Source organism: Trypanosoma grayi, assembly GCF_000691245.1.
Source record: "Trypanosoma grayi strain ANR4 Tgr_75_V1, whole genome shotgun sequence".
NCBI lineage: Eukaryota > Euglenozoa > Kinetoplastea > Trypanosomatida > Trypanosomatidae > Trypanosoma > Trypanosoma grayi.
The window spans coordinates 1-15,422 of record NW_008825694.1 but is presented as its reverse complement, the minus strand read 5'-3'; the positions used below and the strand labels follow the sequence as shown (position 1 = coordinate 15,422).

General features: G+C 54.1%; 7 protein-coding genes across 7 annotated transcripts; all 7 read right to left on the bottom strand.

Annotated features, from left to right (window-relative positions):
* Positions 1–152: 152 nt before the first annotated feature.
* On the bottom strand, positions 153–800 carry DQ04_00751060 (hypothetical protein; the record flags this gene model as incomplete). Its single annotated transcript, XM_009309645.1, has 1 exon — positions 153–800. The coding sequence occupies one exon, from the start codon at positions 798–800 to the stop codon at positions 153–155; it is 648 nt and encodes a 215-aa protein (XP_009307920.1).
* Positions 801–1,228: 428 nt separating this feature from the next.
* On the bottom strand, positions 1,229–4,312 carry DQ04_00751050 (hypothetical protein; the record flags this gene model as incomplete). Its single annotated transcript, XM_009309644.1, has 1 exon — positions 1,229–4,312. One exon carries the CDS (start codon positions 4,310–4,312, stop codon positions 1,229–1,231), a length of 3,084 nt encoding a protein of 1,027 aa, XP_009307919.1.
* A 295-nt stretch (positions 4,313–4,607) lies between these two features.
* On the bottom strand, positions 4,608–5,150 carry DQ04_00751040 (hypothetical protein; the record flags this gene model as incomplete). Its single annotated transcript, XM_009309643.1, has 1 exon — positions 4,608–5,150. The coding sequence occupies one exon, from the start codon at positions 5,148–5,150 to the stop codon at positions 4,608–4,610; it is 543 nt and encodes a 180-aa protein (XP_009307918.1).
* Positions 5,151–5,515: 365 nt separating this feature from the next.
* Positions 5,516–9,775, bottom strand: DQ04_00751030 (hypothetical protein; the record flags this gene model as incomplete). Its single annotated transcript, XM_009309642.1, has 1 exon — positions 5,516–9,775. The coding sequence occupies one exon, from the start codon at positions 9,773–9,775 to the stop codon at positions 5,516–5,518; it is 4,260 nt and encodes a 1,419-aa protein (XP_009307917.1).
* A 526-nt stretch (positions 9,776–10,301) lies between these two features.
* DQ04_00751020 (hypothetical protein) lies at positions 10,302–10,634 on the bottom strand (the record flags this gene model as incomplete). Its single annotated transcript, XM_009309641.1, has 1 exon — positions 10,302–10,634. The coding sequence occupies one exon, from the start codon at positions 10,632–10,634 to the stop codon at positions 10,302–10,304; it is 333 nt and encodes a 110-aa protein (XP_009307916.1).
* Positions 10,635–10,961: 327 nt separating this feature from the next.
* DQ04_00751010 (hypothetical protein) lies at positions 10,962–13,736 on the bottom strand (the record flags this gene model as incomplete). The annotated part of the gene is made up of 1 exon (XM_009309640.1): positions 10,962–13,736. The coding sequence occupies one exon, from the start codon at positions 13,734–13,736 to the stop codon at positions 10,962–10,964; it is 2,775 nt and encodes a 924-aa protein (XP_009307915.1).
* Positions 13,737–14,685: 949 nt separating this feature from the next.
* On the bottom strand, positions 14,686–15,219 carry DQ04_00751000 (hypothetical protein; the record flags this gene model as incomplete). Its single annotated transcript, XM_009309639.1, has 1 exon — positions 14,686–15,219. One exon carries the CDS (start codon positions 15,217–15,219, stop codon positions 14,686–14,688), a length of 534 nt encoding a protein of 177 aa, XP_009307914.1.
* Between the last annotated feature and the right edge of the window lie 203 nt (positions 15,220–15,422).

Here is a 15,422-nt window from a genome sequence, read left to right as displayed (position 1 = left end):
AAATTCAGTGTTAAGTGCGTACAGGTGCATCCCTCATTGCCTCCCTCTGTGTGTATGCGTGTGTTTGTGTGTGATTGCTCCAAGAAGCTCACGTATCAATGAGAAGGAGGCCACAGGACAACAAAGTGAAAGACGCAACGACAGCAGGAGCATCACGACGCAGCCCCAGTTCGCCTTGCCCTTTTCGGCCTTGTCTTGCCTCCGCCATTCTCCCCGTTAACCACCGCCTTCGTCCCCAATCGTAGGCGTTGCCGGCGTTCTATGCGATTCTTCTGCCGCTCCATGTTAATCTGCCGTTTAACCTTTACCGCCATAGACTTGAACGCAGACTTCAGGGTGGCAGCAGCACCACCACCAGCCTTATTGTTGTTACTGCTGGTCGTGGGGCTACTGGCAGACCCCTCGTCTTGGAGGAACCGCAGCATAAACAGGTTGCTGCTGCGGATGAAGACGGAGCCAACGTATCGCCGCCGCGTTGCAGGGCTCGCCGCGGGCGCGGGAAAACCCTGCGCTGCCAACAGCGCACGCTCCACGTCGCAGAGGCGGTCACGCCACGATGTCGCCTCCGCGAGGCTCACGTTGTAGTCGTCGTCCAGCACGACAAGCTTCCCCTCGTACACGTAACCCTGTCGCGTCTCCACCTCCACGCGGAGCAACAGCGGTGGCTGCTGTGGTGGTGGTGGTGGTGGCGTCTGGCGCAGCGCGTCCGTTGCAGCGTTGCTGCCGAACTGCTGAGCGATGGCCTGCTGGATAACAATGGCTGGCAGCAGGCCACGTTGAGGGGTCGCCTCCGTGGACATTTCCACCCTTCCCTGGTACCTCCACTCACGATGAGAGAAGACAAAAACGAGCAAGCACAGAGTGACTTCGAGAAATGCCCACAGAATAGAGGGGAAGAAACATCCACATCGCATGCCTCCGAGGAAGGAAACGCAGCTGTGGCGCTGCGCATTCACAAGTGAAATACACACACACACACACACAAACAGACTCACATAGACACATATATACAGATACACATGTGCACACATGACGGCACGAGTTAGAAAGGGGTCCTCACAGCCACCAATGAAGCAAGTGGTGAGGCGCACCAACACGTTGGTACATACACAGGTGGCGGTATGCGCTCACGTGTGTGCTGAACGATGTCCCACGGCTGAACCATGGCAAGGAAGAATCACTTAGCAATTGAATACAACAAAATGGGATGTATGGTGAGAAAAGAGGACTAAGTCCTGCCATTCTGTGCGTGTCTTGTTGTCACCACGTACGCGTTTGATCGCAGATCCAGAAAGCACTGCAGGAGGGGGTCGAACACAAACGGGCCGCCCGCAGTGTCGAGTGGCTGCGGGGTGTTGCCCACCTCATCAGGCCGCGGCAGTGGTGGCGGTAGTGATGGCGGCGCAACGGATGCAGCAGCAGAGGCAGGGGTCCCAGTACGTGTCACACGCACACTCCCACGTCTCTCGGCTGTATCAATATTGGTACTGTGGCAGTGGTGGTTATCTTTGCTGCTGGGTCTGCCGTTGGGAACACGTGCATTGTCAGTGCGCGGTAAGGGTATTGGTGACGGCACCGGCGACAGCGGCAGCAGGTTCGATTGTAGTGGCGGCGGCGACCGCGGTGGAAGTGATGCGACACGCGAGGATTGTATTGTGCCAGCGTCTTCGTCGTCGTCGTCACCACCACCGCCGCCGCCGCCACCCACGCGCGCACTGCCCAAGTGGATGAAGTGGCCGTTGCCCGCCGCCTCGGTCTTGCCCGCCACTGGCGGCCTCCGGTAGTCGGAGAGGCAGACGCTGCTGCCCTCCTCTTCCGCGCCGTGGTGACTTAACCGCAGCGAGTTGAGCGGCGTGTTGCTCGCTGTCATGTTGCAGCCCTGAAACTCCAGCAGGCTTGGCCTCAGCAATTCCTCATTAAACGGCATCACTTCCTGCTGGGGAATATGCTGAAGCTGCTGCCACTGGTTCTCTTGCTGCTGCGACTCCACCACGCACTCCCCTAGTCGTCCTCGGCGCGCCACAGCGTGCACCCTCCGTTCTCGCATCATCGCAGGAACGGAAACAGTAGCACCGGGTGAGGATGGGGCAGAGAGTTGCGGAGTATCATCCTCTGCTTGAATCGTCGCCCTGCGGAAGGACCACTCCATCGCAGTCTCCGTGGGCGTAGAGCTAAAGGAGATCCTGTCCACCGCATGTGCGGCTGAGCGGGGCAGTGGCACCGGAGGCTTCTGGTCAAGTGCGGTGGCCTCTGCCGGCACCACGACAGCCGGCCGCCCACAATCCTCGGACATGCACACGTTCACGGTGAAGCGCTCATCATCATCATCATCACCATCGTCGATGTCATCGTCGTCGCAGGTGGCGGTGCAAGTGCGGGTGGCATCAACAGTCGGAAAACATCTCCCGGAGTGCGGCGTCGGCGTGTGCGGAGCGGGTATCAAACCACATTTGTCAACGCCCAAAGNCTGCTGTGAATGGGGCCGCGGTGACAAGTGCAGACTTTTTTGTTGCTGATGATGGTGGTCCATGTCCCAGGGTTTGGCCGAACGGCGACCCGTGGCCGAGTGCAGCCGCGGCCTACCGTCGAGGCGGTCTTCATCTTTATTGCTGTCGTCCCCGCCCTTCTCACAGTCGCTGCCGTAATTTTGGCGCGTCGAGGCGCTGCTTTCCCCGTCCACCGCCTCCTCGCCGATCAGCGCCTGGATACGTTCAACACGCTCACGCATCAAGTCGAGTGTGCGCTGGTAGTTGGCAACAGTCCGTGTGTGTAATTTTGGTGTCATGTTGCTTTCCTCCTTCGAAGTGGTGTGCACCGTTGACGAATTTATTATTTTCATCTGCATCTGCTTCTCATCCTCATCCCTCACAGCTCTTGGCAACTGATCGAGGCGACGTGGCGATGTCGACTCAGCCACCCCTGCTTCTGGTGTTCGAGGCACGGTGCACCTTTCTATTCCACTAGCCTGCATCCGAGGCTGCCTCCCGCTGCCCGATACGAGGCGCTTGGCATCGCCACTGTGCATCGTCCCCACATGCCGCACATTGGCCGGTGTTCTCACGCCTCCAGACACTGTCCCTACTATCTGTAGCTCCCCTAGAATGTCGTTTGTCTGCACAGCAGCATGGTGTCTGCCGAAGACGCGGGAAGACGGCAGCTGCGTCCTCTCGTCGTGTATTTCTCTCTGTTGGCTGTCCGGGACGCGCACGCAACCCCACTGATGTCGTTGTTGTTGTTGTGACTGCTGTTGCTGCTGCTGTGCCTCGTCCGCCCGCAGACCCCTCCCGGTGACCCCCATTGGGTCACCATACGTGTCCCTTGCGCTCCAACCCGCATCCTGTCGATTCACGTATGCCTGGCTGGGTACTCCCACAGAGAGGCCTGAGTGCAGCGACGTAGCGTCGGATAAGATCTGAGAAAGACCCTCTGCCGACGCAGCCGAGAGCCTCTGCGCGCGCATGTTGTGTGCCGCTACGTGATCAGTATGAACGGGCCTTGCAGAGGGCTCTGCATCCTCCAATGGGCAAATAGGTTCGTCTGTACTCTCTGTTGTAGAAGTGGCACCCGCCGGTTGATTGTGCAGAAACGCCTCCTCGCATGTTCGTATAATCCAGGTGCTCATCGGCACCTCCGCGGGGAGGCGCAGCGACAACGGCCACTCTACTTCTGGTGATGTCATCATCGTCGTGTCACTCACCGTGGATGGAAGCTGCGGCATGCCAAGCACCCGCCGTACACGGCAGATGCAGCTGCAGCTTACGGTTACGTGCAGGAGCCTGCGCGACTGACTCAGCTCCGCATTTGAAAGGCGCCCACCGGAATTCCCGCACAAGGCCGCGTGGATGTTGGGCACATCGAATACGAAGTTTAACCACATTCCCGGCGAGGCGCAAAGCAACGGCACCTTCACGTGCTGAGCACACCGCTGTAACTTCTGGAAGCTACTACTGAAGACGATGCGGTGCCGTCCCAATTTGTCTTGGAGCACGAACTCCACTATAAGAGAAAATGCGGCGCGCGCAGACTCCTCGCAGAACAACTGCAAGACGATGATGCGTTGAGACGCAGCAGCTAAGGTACTGCTGCTGTTACTTTTTCCCCCTATGCGTGACGGTGTGCTACGCAGGAACGAAACTTGCGTGGAAGGTGCAATCTGCAGGAGCTGCGACCTTGTGCATTTGTCATAGTAGCGGCTAACACCACCTCCCTCGATGTGCAGCCCCGCCAACGGCTTTGATCCCTGTGGACTGTAAAGGACATAGGTCGGAACGGCGTCCCCCTTGGGGCTCCCCACAAGAGCGAGCGAGCTCATTGGGTGCACAAGTGATGAGACGCTAGTTTCTGGACCACTGCAGCAGCAATGAGAAGAGTGTTCAAAAAAGGGAAAGGGGAGAAAAGAGGAGTAATCAGTGTATTTGATAGCACTTTAAACAATTACCGGAGGGGATGAAGAACAAAAGAAAAAAAAAACGAGCCGCGGTACCATCGCCAATGCCCCACCACGTNTCGGTGGAGTGATAAACCACAACGCCCCAAGTCCCCTATTTAACAAGCGACGTCAGTGCGTGTGCATTTGTGAAGAATGCAGCACCCAGAAGTGCCATGCGTCACAGAAAGAACTGCGGGTACGCGTCCTGCAGCTCACGAGCGAGTTGGTCAGTCGTCCGCCTCCGCGGCAGCTGACCGCCACCCCCGATCACCACGCTTGCAGGCCTTTTCCGTCCAAACCTCGGCTCTTCCACATCGCCTCCAGCAGCAGCACCAGCGGCAAGAGCCACCTCCTCCCCGTCCCCCTCTGCCGGTGAGGCTGCGCCACCCTCGCCGTCGGTCACCGTCGCGTATGGCAGAAGGTGCAGATGCATCGCCTCCTCGATCTGCACGGCGTACCTCGCCACCGTCAGCTCTGTTCCTGCGCACCACGCCGCTCCCCTCCCCGCCGCCTCCATCGCCGTAAAGACGGCGTTGGGGCGGATGCCCGTCCCCGACACGACGCAGACCGCCTTGCGGCTTTCGCCGTCCACCAGCGTTGTCCTGTCAAAGGCGACGTACAGCCGACCAGCAGCCCAATGCCGCCGCCTGGCACTGCTGCTGCTGCGCGCAAACAACACGTCAAACACGGAGGCACCGCTCGGCTCACGTGTGGTGTGCATCACGTACCACAGCGTGTGCACCCACTCACCCACTCACGCACGCACTTACCCAAGCACACGCTCTCTCGCTCCCTCCCCCAAACAGGAACGCGGAGGAGGAGGAAGAGGAGTGAAGAAAGAAATAGGCAAAATAAGACCAATAAAACTGATCACGCCGATGCCGATAGTGAGGGCGAGGAAAAAAGAGCTGCACGGCTTTGTGTGCAACACACACACACACAAAGAGAGAGAGAGAGAGGGGGAGAGAGGTAAGTGGCTGGTTTGCGCCACCAGTGCTCCACCTCCTCTCAAGCAAAATGAAATAAGTGCCACGGAAGCATAGAGAGAAAGGGAGAGAGAACCAACAAAATAGAGACTCCGTGGTATCACCGGCCAGGCACCTGCAGAATTGTAGCCCACAGCGAATCTACAATCCGATGCACGTTGTGCTCGAGGCCCAAGAGAGCTGACTCCGTCGTGTCAGCGTTGAAGCACGCTATCACAATCGGAACACGCGTTTCTCTAGACTGTCCCGGGAGCCAAACACCTGCCTGCGCTGTTACCCTGCCAACAGCAGCAGCAGCATGCTGAGTGACAACACGGCATTGGCAGCCGAGAGTCAACTCAATGCATGACTCCACACGGCGCTTAGCGTTAAGGCGCGAGCAGTGTAGCCCCTCCTCCTTTAGCTGCTGCAGCAGCCTGAGGAGCTGTTGCAGCTCCCGTCTTGTGTGTTCATCTGTGTACTTCTCAATGGCCTCCGCTAGGAGCCGCGTCGATGCAAATAGAATCTGCTCTGCAGACGGTCTGCCTTCATCGTGCGAGCCAATGAGGCCGCTGTAATCCATGATGCGTTGATTCTCTAGTGCAAGGAGCACTGTTTCCACTGTGCGATTCTCCGAGGACACCCACGTGCGGGCGAAAAGTCGCACCCGCATCGGCAGCTCACTCTCCTGCTCCACCGCAACCTCGCGTCCACCCTCAAAGCGCAGACAGACTTTTCCACCCCACGCAGCGCCTAGTGCACCACAGCACGCGTGCCACAGACTTTTTCCGTAGTTTGTGGTGCTGTCCCACAAAGCAAAGCCGCCATCTTCGCCGCCCTTCTCCTCGCGACATCGCCGCATGCGGTCCAGGAGCGCATCAGCGGCATGGATGTAGGCGTCCACGCCGCGGTTTGCATGATGCACGAGGAGACCTGTCGGTTTCTCTGCAGGATTCTCCGCTGCTTGTCTCGCCTGTCGCGGCGTCACAGTGCAGCAGTACCCGCTACTAGCGCCCTCGTTTGGCGTCACAGTGAGTGTGAAGCCGGTGTGGCAGCCGAGCCGTGCCAAGTCATCGGGGCGGTGCAGCAGAGCGCAAAGGGCTTTGTGCCGCTCCATCTGTAAAAGAACATCAGGGAAGTTGGCGCGCAGCGCCTGCAGGGCCGCGGCGGCCCATGCCGTCCTCTTATTTCTGCCACGGCCAACACCAAGTGGAAACTGCGCCGCGCCCAGTGCGGCGTTTTCGTACTTCGCCAGCGCCGCCACGTACAGCAGGCAGACAACCTCACGGCTGCGTGCATCCACAGTGTACTCGCAGTAGTACTTTGCAGCCACGCCCTGCAGCACCTCGCCCAGCAGGTTGGCTGGGGTGTAGAAACGGGCTGAAAAATGTGGGAAATCATCACGCGGCAGCAACGGCGCGGCGTTCACGGCGGTTTGTAACGTCACTGCAACCTCTTCTTCCGTACGGCCAGCGTGCCGTAACGCCTCACCACATGCGACAGCAAGAGCCGGAATCACACCACGCGCCTTGGTTACGGCAGCGGCGCAGCGTATCTGGCGGAATGGCACCCGCACCTCCACGGCTCCCTCCACACAGGGCGACGTGGGATCGTTCGTCTGCACAAAGTATACCTTGGCCTGTGCATGCGTCACGCCCACCAGAGCATCCAGCAAGACAGACAGTTCTGAATCAGCACCGCCGGGCGATGCACTTAAGCAGCGAGAGCTGCGCTGCAACTCGGGACGCGGCGGAAAATGGTCCTGTGTGGGAATGTTGAGGGACACCGCGAGCTCGTTTACACGCCTGACGGCCTCCCCTAATGTTGGGGCGTGCGTCTCTGCGAACAGCACCCTCTGCCCGCAAAAGTCGTAGAAGAGCATTGCACGTATGATGTGGTTATCGATGTAGTGCGACAATGCACTCTCTGCAGCATCCAGGTGGTTCTGTGAAACTGCACTGGTAGCCGCCGTCAATCGCGCAGCGCGTGTACTGATCTCGAAGCACCGCACCTGTGACGGGGCCATAAACCACGAGTACATCAGAAAGTCAATCGCACGGCGTCGTGTGGGGGAGTTGAGCGCAATGACCGGCACTGTTGTGCGGTGTGGAAAGACACGCTTGTACATGCTGCGCACAACTGACAGAAGAAGCCTCAGTGGTCCTTCAAAATGAGGCGGCGGTTGTTTCTCCTCGTCGTGATATGACTGCTGCATGTCAAAGCGGAAGACACCACCATCTTCCCCCGCGCTCTTCGAACCACTCTCCACCTCCACACGCAGGTTCGGGCCCCAGTGTGCCACGACACGAGTGTAAACAGGCACATCACCGTGGAGCCCAACCGCAAGTTCCTGCACCCGCTTGGGGACGTCATGAGTCGCCCTCTGGAAGAACTCCAGCGTTGGGAACGACCTCTGCGGGAGGTGAAGGGCCAGCCGCATCTCCTGTATCATGAGAACGAGATCAGGGCAGTAATACGCAGACTGCTCGCTCTCGCGTCCCCGCGCAGCGTCCACGACAGCGCGCTGTGGGTCGGTATTTTTTTCACTATCCGCTAACACTGGCGACCCCGTTCGTATGAGACGTTCGCATGCCTCCTGTGTAGTTGTCACAACATGGCACAGCAGCAGCGCCTCCACCCCCAGCGACAGCGATGAAATTGTCAGCGTGCCTGGAAGATTTCCCGTCCGCAACGCTGTTTCCGACAGCTGCGCGTCTGCGGCGAACAGTTGTCCGATACAACTCAATAGCCGTCTTTGCTGCTGCTGCTGCTGCTGTGGTTCTTTCTGCTGCTGTTGCGGTATCATTCCATCGGTAAAATCAGGAAGTGATGGAAACAACATGAAAATGTTCTTGTAGTGCCTATCGTCGCTTACAACAACCGCGGCAGCTGCTGCGAAAAGGTGCCAAATGCGCACCAGCGGACCCGGCGTCATGCTGTTGCGCTGATGCTGCTGCTGTTTTTTTATCCATTTTGACACAGCCGTTTTATTCGCAGCACGTACCACTCCACTAACAAAATCACGGTACGCCTCGGAGACCACTTCGCCAGACGGTGGATCTGCCCCTAATTCCACGTGCAACTCCTGTGGCTCCCCTTTCGTCGATGAGGGTGCAAATACCAAACGAATTAGTGGCATGCTGCTCCAACAGGCTCGTTGTTCACTCTCTGCTTGCGCTGTAAAGCGCAAAGCTACAAGATGGTTAATAATAAATAGACCTCGCTCAACGGAGAAGGGCACTACTATGGGAAGGACGCCACGCATATCAAGGAAAGCCCGAACAGCAGGAAAGGAGCCACCCTCTAATCCCGTCAATCCTGTCATTTCATGAGCGGTAGCGTTTGTGTCAGAAACGCCCACATTCAACGCAGCGCAGAGTTGCATGAGAGCGGAGCTTACAACGCAATGACCGGGCCACGAAAGCGGCAATCCATATTGAAGCTGCGTGACACCATGGTCAATTCCCATCGCCACACGCTGAAACACCAGTGGTGGAGGATGGAGCGGCAGCGGTATGCGGGTCTCATTCTCCATCGCATCTGTGGCGATGAGAGTGAGGGACCGCCGCTTTTCCTTCATGAGGGCCACCACACGCGCCGAACTAGATTCTCTGCGAAACGGCTGCCACCACTTCCCACCCAGAGAGTCATCCAGCGAGCTGGATAGAAATGCCGAGAGGAAGGTGCCGCCCCAGTCTCGCCGTTGTGCGTCGCGTTGAACGCTACGCAGAAAATTCCATGCTTCTGTCTCTCTGCTCTGCAGTTCCTCCACAGCATACTCATCCAACTCCGCCAATGCGAGGGCAAAGCCTGTCTTGATCGCGTCACGCGGGCAATTGCCAGTGCCACGGCATATAGCAATGTCGCTGCTGACGCTGTTGAGCGTTCCTCTTGCTCTCATCTCTGCTGTCTCGGCATCAGTCAGTGGGAGCTCAGCGGTCACAGTCGTCATATATTGCGCCTCTGGAGAAGCAGCAGCAGAAGCAGCCCCGTCGGAGGCCCGAAGAAGGTGCACGACAGCCTTGGCGCTCATGCTGCACAGCGTTGCGTTGAACTCCACAAATATGTCCGAGTCCACAGCCTGCAGCATGTGACGCAGGTCTGTTGTGGAGTGCAGGAGAGAGAGAGCAGCGCCGTGCACTCGCTCTACAGCCTCCGCTGAACTCTCCGCGGTAGCAGACGCCAGACGCAGTGAACATGACGCACTCAGAGGATAGTAAACCGAACTTTCGAAATGACGATTGTTGAGGCGTGTAGTTCGAACATCAGCGTCAGCAAAGATGGCGTTGAAGCGCGCACTAAGATGACGACTTTGAGCAGCGAGGAGCTTTAGTTGACGGTTCCTGGCGATCCGCCCCGCTAATGGAATCTGCGCAGACATTCTAAAAAATAAATCACTTCCAAATACCCCCCTCCCCTGCCGCCCACACAACTCTCTGTGTTCTTGGGCGGGGGCCCCAAAAGTATCTCTTCCTTTAAATAGTGGTCAAGAAAGAGTATGAAAAGGTGCCAGGCATACAAGGCATTTAAGTTGTCGACAGCTACACCTACAACAGATGCATGATCCACACTCTCCTCATGGTGCTCTCACATCCGCTCACCTATAAACACAGCGAATCTGGAGAGAAGTGATATCTTTTTTTTTCTCTCGTGCACTCTTGCTCCACTGAAGAACTTCACAAAACTAGAGGAGGGACGATGAGCGGGTCGCAGCAAAACACTTCAGCAGCACGTAAACAACGGGATGCTCTTTGGGATCAATACATCTAAAAGAGAAACAGCAAAAAAAAGAAAAAAAAACATTTTCCCGTTCATTTTTTTTTCCTGTCTTGATTTGCACTACTGTAATTAGAAATTCGCTCTTCACACTTCGAGGAAAATATGGCGAAAATGTGACACACTTGGCGTTACGCACACTGCGAAAGGTCAACCTTGGCAATGCCCAGGTCCAGCTCTAGTGTGTCCTCCCTTGGGAAGTACACCACAGTAAGGGGGAGCCCATTTTGCACCAAGAGTTTCCCGAGGCAGTCATTGGGATCGGTTGCTCCCACAACGTCCATGTGGTTTGTGCGTTCATTGTATATGTATTTCTCGTCCTTGCAGTTGTACTTCTCACCAAAGGCGTCTAGCCAAATATCAAAGGTATCAGGGGTTTGGCCGGCGGTGATGCGCCCCTTGACGAGACCGAGGGAATACTCCCCACAGTAGACCCCTGCCGGGTGGCGGTTCACGCTAACCATACCAGTCGCACAGCTCGCGACGAGGATGGAAAGCAAAAAAAGAGTCGGGAGGAGTGAACGTGTCATACTTTGCTGTAGATGTATTCCCGGAGTATATGTGGTCAGAGCTGAATCCTTTACACATTTCACGGACCAAAACAAGAGAAGGGAAAAACAAAGCTAAGACATCAGCTACTCCAAGACATGGAACGAACACACTACAAGAACAAAATATAAGGTACATCATCATATCTTTTCTTCGCCCTTGATACTTGCGTGTATGCATAGAAGAGAGCGCGAGCCTACGCAGCTGTGTATGTACGTATGTATGCTTTCTGTTGCGCCGTGTCAGACCGCAAAGAAAGCCCGCTCCATTATGCGGACCTTCTCGACTAATGCGTCGTAGGCATCTAGTGCCTCCAACACAGACGATGATGACGACGACGACGAAAAACACGATGCGGAGGAGAAATGACGATCACGTTTCGGTCGCGTCTGCTCCCAAGAAACCGCAGGGCGTGCAGCGGGTTTATGCCGCTGGAGCAGCACATCCATGAGACGCCCGTACTGAAGTGCAATTCGCCTCCCTTCATCCAAGAGGTGCTGAATGACGAGCTCGTGAGCAGTCTGGCAGTTCTCCTGCATCTGACTGACCAAGGAAACCAGCCCTGGGATCGGATGGGACACACTCTCCAAGTGTCCTGTACCACCCTCCTTGTCATTTGTTACGGGCGCACAAGACACCAACTTCAGTTCGCGCACCTCCACTTCCAGTTTTTCTGCAAGACTGCATAGCCGTCTTACCAGTATACAGGATGTAATGCCGAGTTGGTGCAACCCCTCCTCAGCATCAGAGGCAGCATCAATTGCGGAAGAGGGCAAGAGATCAGCGGTACACGCCCGGACCCGGATTGACGGGTGGTGGGCGGCGCATTTTATCACATCCCGCTTTAATGCGTGAATCCGCGCAATAAATCCGGCGTTTTTTCTGTCACAGCTTTCCTCGACATAACACGCTGCATCGCCTATATATGGCGTAGGCTTATCGACAACCAACGTAAGATCTATACCGGGAAGACGAGTAGCTATCCGGTCATTGCCCCTCGTTCTATCTTCCTCGCGCCACATCGGAGGATGATCCGGTTGAATACATGATGGTGATTGCGATTTAAAAACTTTTGCTCCTGTGTGGGGCAACTCGCATCTCGAGGTGAGTTCTTCACCTTGAGTGCGTTTTTTCACTTCCGTAGCCAAATCTCGAATGATGGCTTGCAAGGAAAACGATATTGGGGGGTATCCAATGTCATCGGTCCCCCCTATTATTGAAGAAATGTCATTTGATTTTTCATCAGAGGGCTGAATATTTTTAAAAAACGTACAAATCATCGGTCTAATTTTAGGTGAAGCTGAGGAAGGCACATAATTGAATGGGCGCACCCTGTTGATGAGTCGCCGCAGACGTCGTTTATCAGAAGCGTTGTCTAGTTGGGACGGAGGAGGCACAATAAACGGTGGATTTTCACCACCACATATACGCTCTACTGCCTTTTGTTCCTCAAGTGTAAGTTCAGCCAGCGTAATAAAGCCAATTGGGAGAGGTACTGAATCATCCTCTTCAGCAAAGTACAAAAAATTGTTTTTCTGTGATATCTCCGTAGAACCGATAAGCTTCCTTAACTCTTCACGGAAGCATACCAGTTTCTCAAGCAGTACATGTGAATCAACCACAACATATTGAGGGATGGAAGGTATTACTGTCAATTTGTCTATCCATTTAGCGGAGAAAGGCATGTTATTCAATTTCTTTCTGACATCTGAATTCTTCGCAGCTGTGGTATCAGTAGCACCATCATGTACAATACCTGAACTGAATGCAGGTGAACGTGGAGCATAAACGAGTGATTTAGGGCTATTTATGGCATCATGCATTGGGGGATTAAGAACTCCAGCAGTCAGGCTTCGTCCCTGGTGAGATTTCAATTCTGCCAACTGTGCTCGCAACGTCTGAACCTCGGCAGTTAAAGCTTTTTGAGACTCGAGTAGCTGAATTATGAGACCCTCATTGTCCTTTGCCTTCATTATGGCATCCGGAGAATCCTCATTACACATATGCAGAGGCAGCGCATCATCGCTCTGCAGAATGGTAATGCTCCCGGTAGCCTTGGAACTGATCCACGTCTTACTGCAAACCATTTGTGTTGCCGTCTCCGCAATGTCAAAAGTAATCTGTTTCTCTTTGCTTAATCGACAGTGTATCTCCAATTCGAAGGAAGTAGGATTCCACACGTAGAGCTGCCCTGCTGACACAGACCAAACTTTCGCTCCCACAGCTCTCAAAGTTGTCACAGGACCTTCATGGGGATTTGTGATCATGTGAATGCACTCTGGGGGTACACCCCGCACGTTGGACAAACTCCACACGCACACTGTGCCGTCCGCAGAGCCGCTCCAAAGTCGACCATTATAAACTGTTTGTGTCAGAACCGAGGCAGAGTGCGCCTTTAAAACATGTGAACGTTTTTTGTTCTCGGTATCCCATTCGATGATACGGGAGTCGTCCCCACCGGAGAAAAGGCTCCTGTGATAAAACTTCAAAGAGCGCACGGCACCACCACACTCGCCCAGAGTTCGAACACCTTCAGTAGCAAAAAACAAGGTGCTCCAATAGCGTATTCGGCAGTCGACTGAAGAAGAATACACAGTATCACAGTCTGAAGTAACAGCAATATCTGTAATATAGTCATTGTGTAATTTTGTTTCCTTGATGAGGTTCATACTCAACGCATTATAAACGCGCAGAACCCCATCGGTATACCCCATCCACACAATACCACGAGCAGTGCGCATTACAGTAACAGGTACATCCCTGGATTTTGAAAGAACAGTGATGATACGTCCTGTACCCGCTTCCAACAGACTCACCTTGCCTGATGCCTCGCCAACCCACATCGTCGAATTGACCACACATAAACAACTAGCTTCGCCACTCAATTGAACGTGGCCAACTTTAGCTACGCATGAGCCATTTCCCGACTGTGAAGTCTCCGTAGTATCAATTGCGATGTATGATCCCGCTGCCTCATGCACAGCTAGACCCCCTCTCGCCATGAGTTGTCTGTCCATCTCAACCCAGCACGCCAGTCTAAGAGTAAGAAAAATAGGAAATACGAAGAAATATGTATTTATTTACATTTGACAAGAGATATAAACAGCCAATATGCCAGAAAAAATTTAACAACTTTGTTGTCAAAGAACAAAAACCATTCTTCAGCAAACAGAAAATAAAAAGAACGTCACTGTCAATAATTTTACAAAGTCTCTACTACAGTTGAAAGAAACGGTCACAGACACAACAATGTGGACCTCACTGTGGCAGCCATGCTTTTTGCTCCTTAGTCCCATATGGACAGACATCTCAATGCGACACAACACTCTGCAGCATCCTGTGAATGGTGCCGATTCTCCATGGTTTGCTCTTCGTGTCCCATAAACGTTTAAAAAAGGTCTCAGCCGTACACAGCAGCTACGTCCAATACAACAAAAAAAAACTCCAATATAAAGGTTTCTCTTATCATTCACACAAATTTGTAGTTCGGCATGCATCCTGTTAATAGCATTTGTTTTCTTTCTTCCCGTATTGGTGTTGGGCCCAACATTGGCTTTTCCATCTTAGGCCTTGAGCAGAATTGGTATATGTCTCCCTCAACCAACACGTCGGGAGTGACATCCCAGTTAATTCAACTATTTATTGTCTCCATACCTGGGCAAACGGAAGATGAAACAAACAAATAGCCTTCTAGCTCTGCAATTAACGCATTCATAGCCCATTGAAACGAACAGCATCGGTAGGGGCTTCTCGTGCCCCAGCATAGAAAAAAAAGGATTTATGCCCTCCTCCATGACTCCCTTTCTCAGCCTCAAAGAATGAAGGAGTTCCACCTATAGTCTCAGGCACCGCACTACCCATCCCTACAAATACTAAAACCAGTAAAAAGAAAAAACAGCTGTCACTCCCAGGCTCCTTTTTAGAAACAAAGTTCCTTGTTGTGGTTATTTTATTCGTTTTGGCTCTTTATGTGGGAGTACGCTCACAGCTTTCAAGAAAGCAGATCGGCAATGACTCACCCTTCCCAGTCTTGAAGTAAGCAGTCCGAAGCACACCATTTGGTGAAGGTGGAACGCAAGAAGGCGGCGACCGCCCCTCATTACACACTTCACGATGGGGTGACAACAACGGTGAACGGCCAAATCGCCCAAAAGGCCGAAGCCGTACTAATGTGGCCCCGTTTGTCTGGATTGCCGCATTCAAATGCTCTACAGTTAGAGACTTTCCTTCTTCGAGTTCCGACACATCGAAGAGGTCAGAGGTCATGATATTGTGCTCTCCAGCTTGCGTTGCTTTTGCAAAAGTGCACTCTACATTCGTTTCCCCACCGTCAGGCCACCCTAGATGTGGTTCCGAATAGTTTGATGGCTCAGAGGCAGACGGTGGGCCCGCTGCCGCTCCACCGTATGTTGAAGAAAATGGTCGCTGATGAAAGTACAATTCCGTTTTGAACAAAATTGGATGCCGATATTCCACCGCATCGCAGCTTAAGGGCTTCATTCATACATTCAACCCAAAACTATTGGCAAGCAAAGCAACGAGAGCAAAGCTCCAACACCAAAGATCAAAAACAAGACACCCACCCACAACACACAAGACAAACACACCCCACAGAGCAACAGCCCCCGCAACCTTCCAAGCTAAGAAAAACTTTGCCCTCGAGAACCCCCGGGCCACCGACACACCACGAGCGGGGCGACACA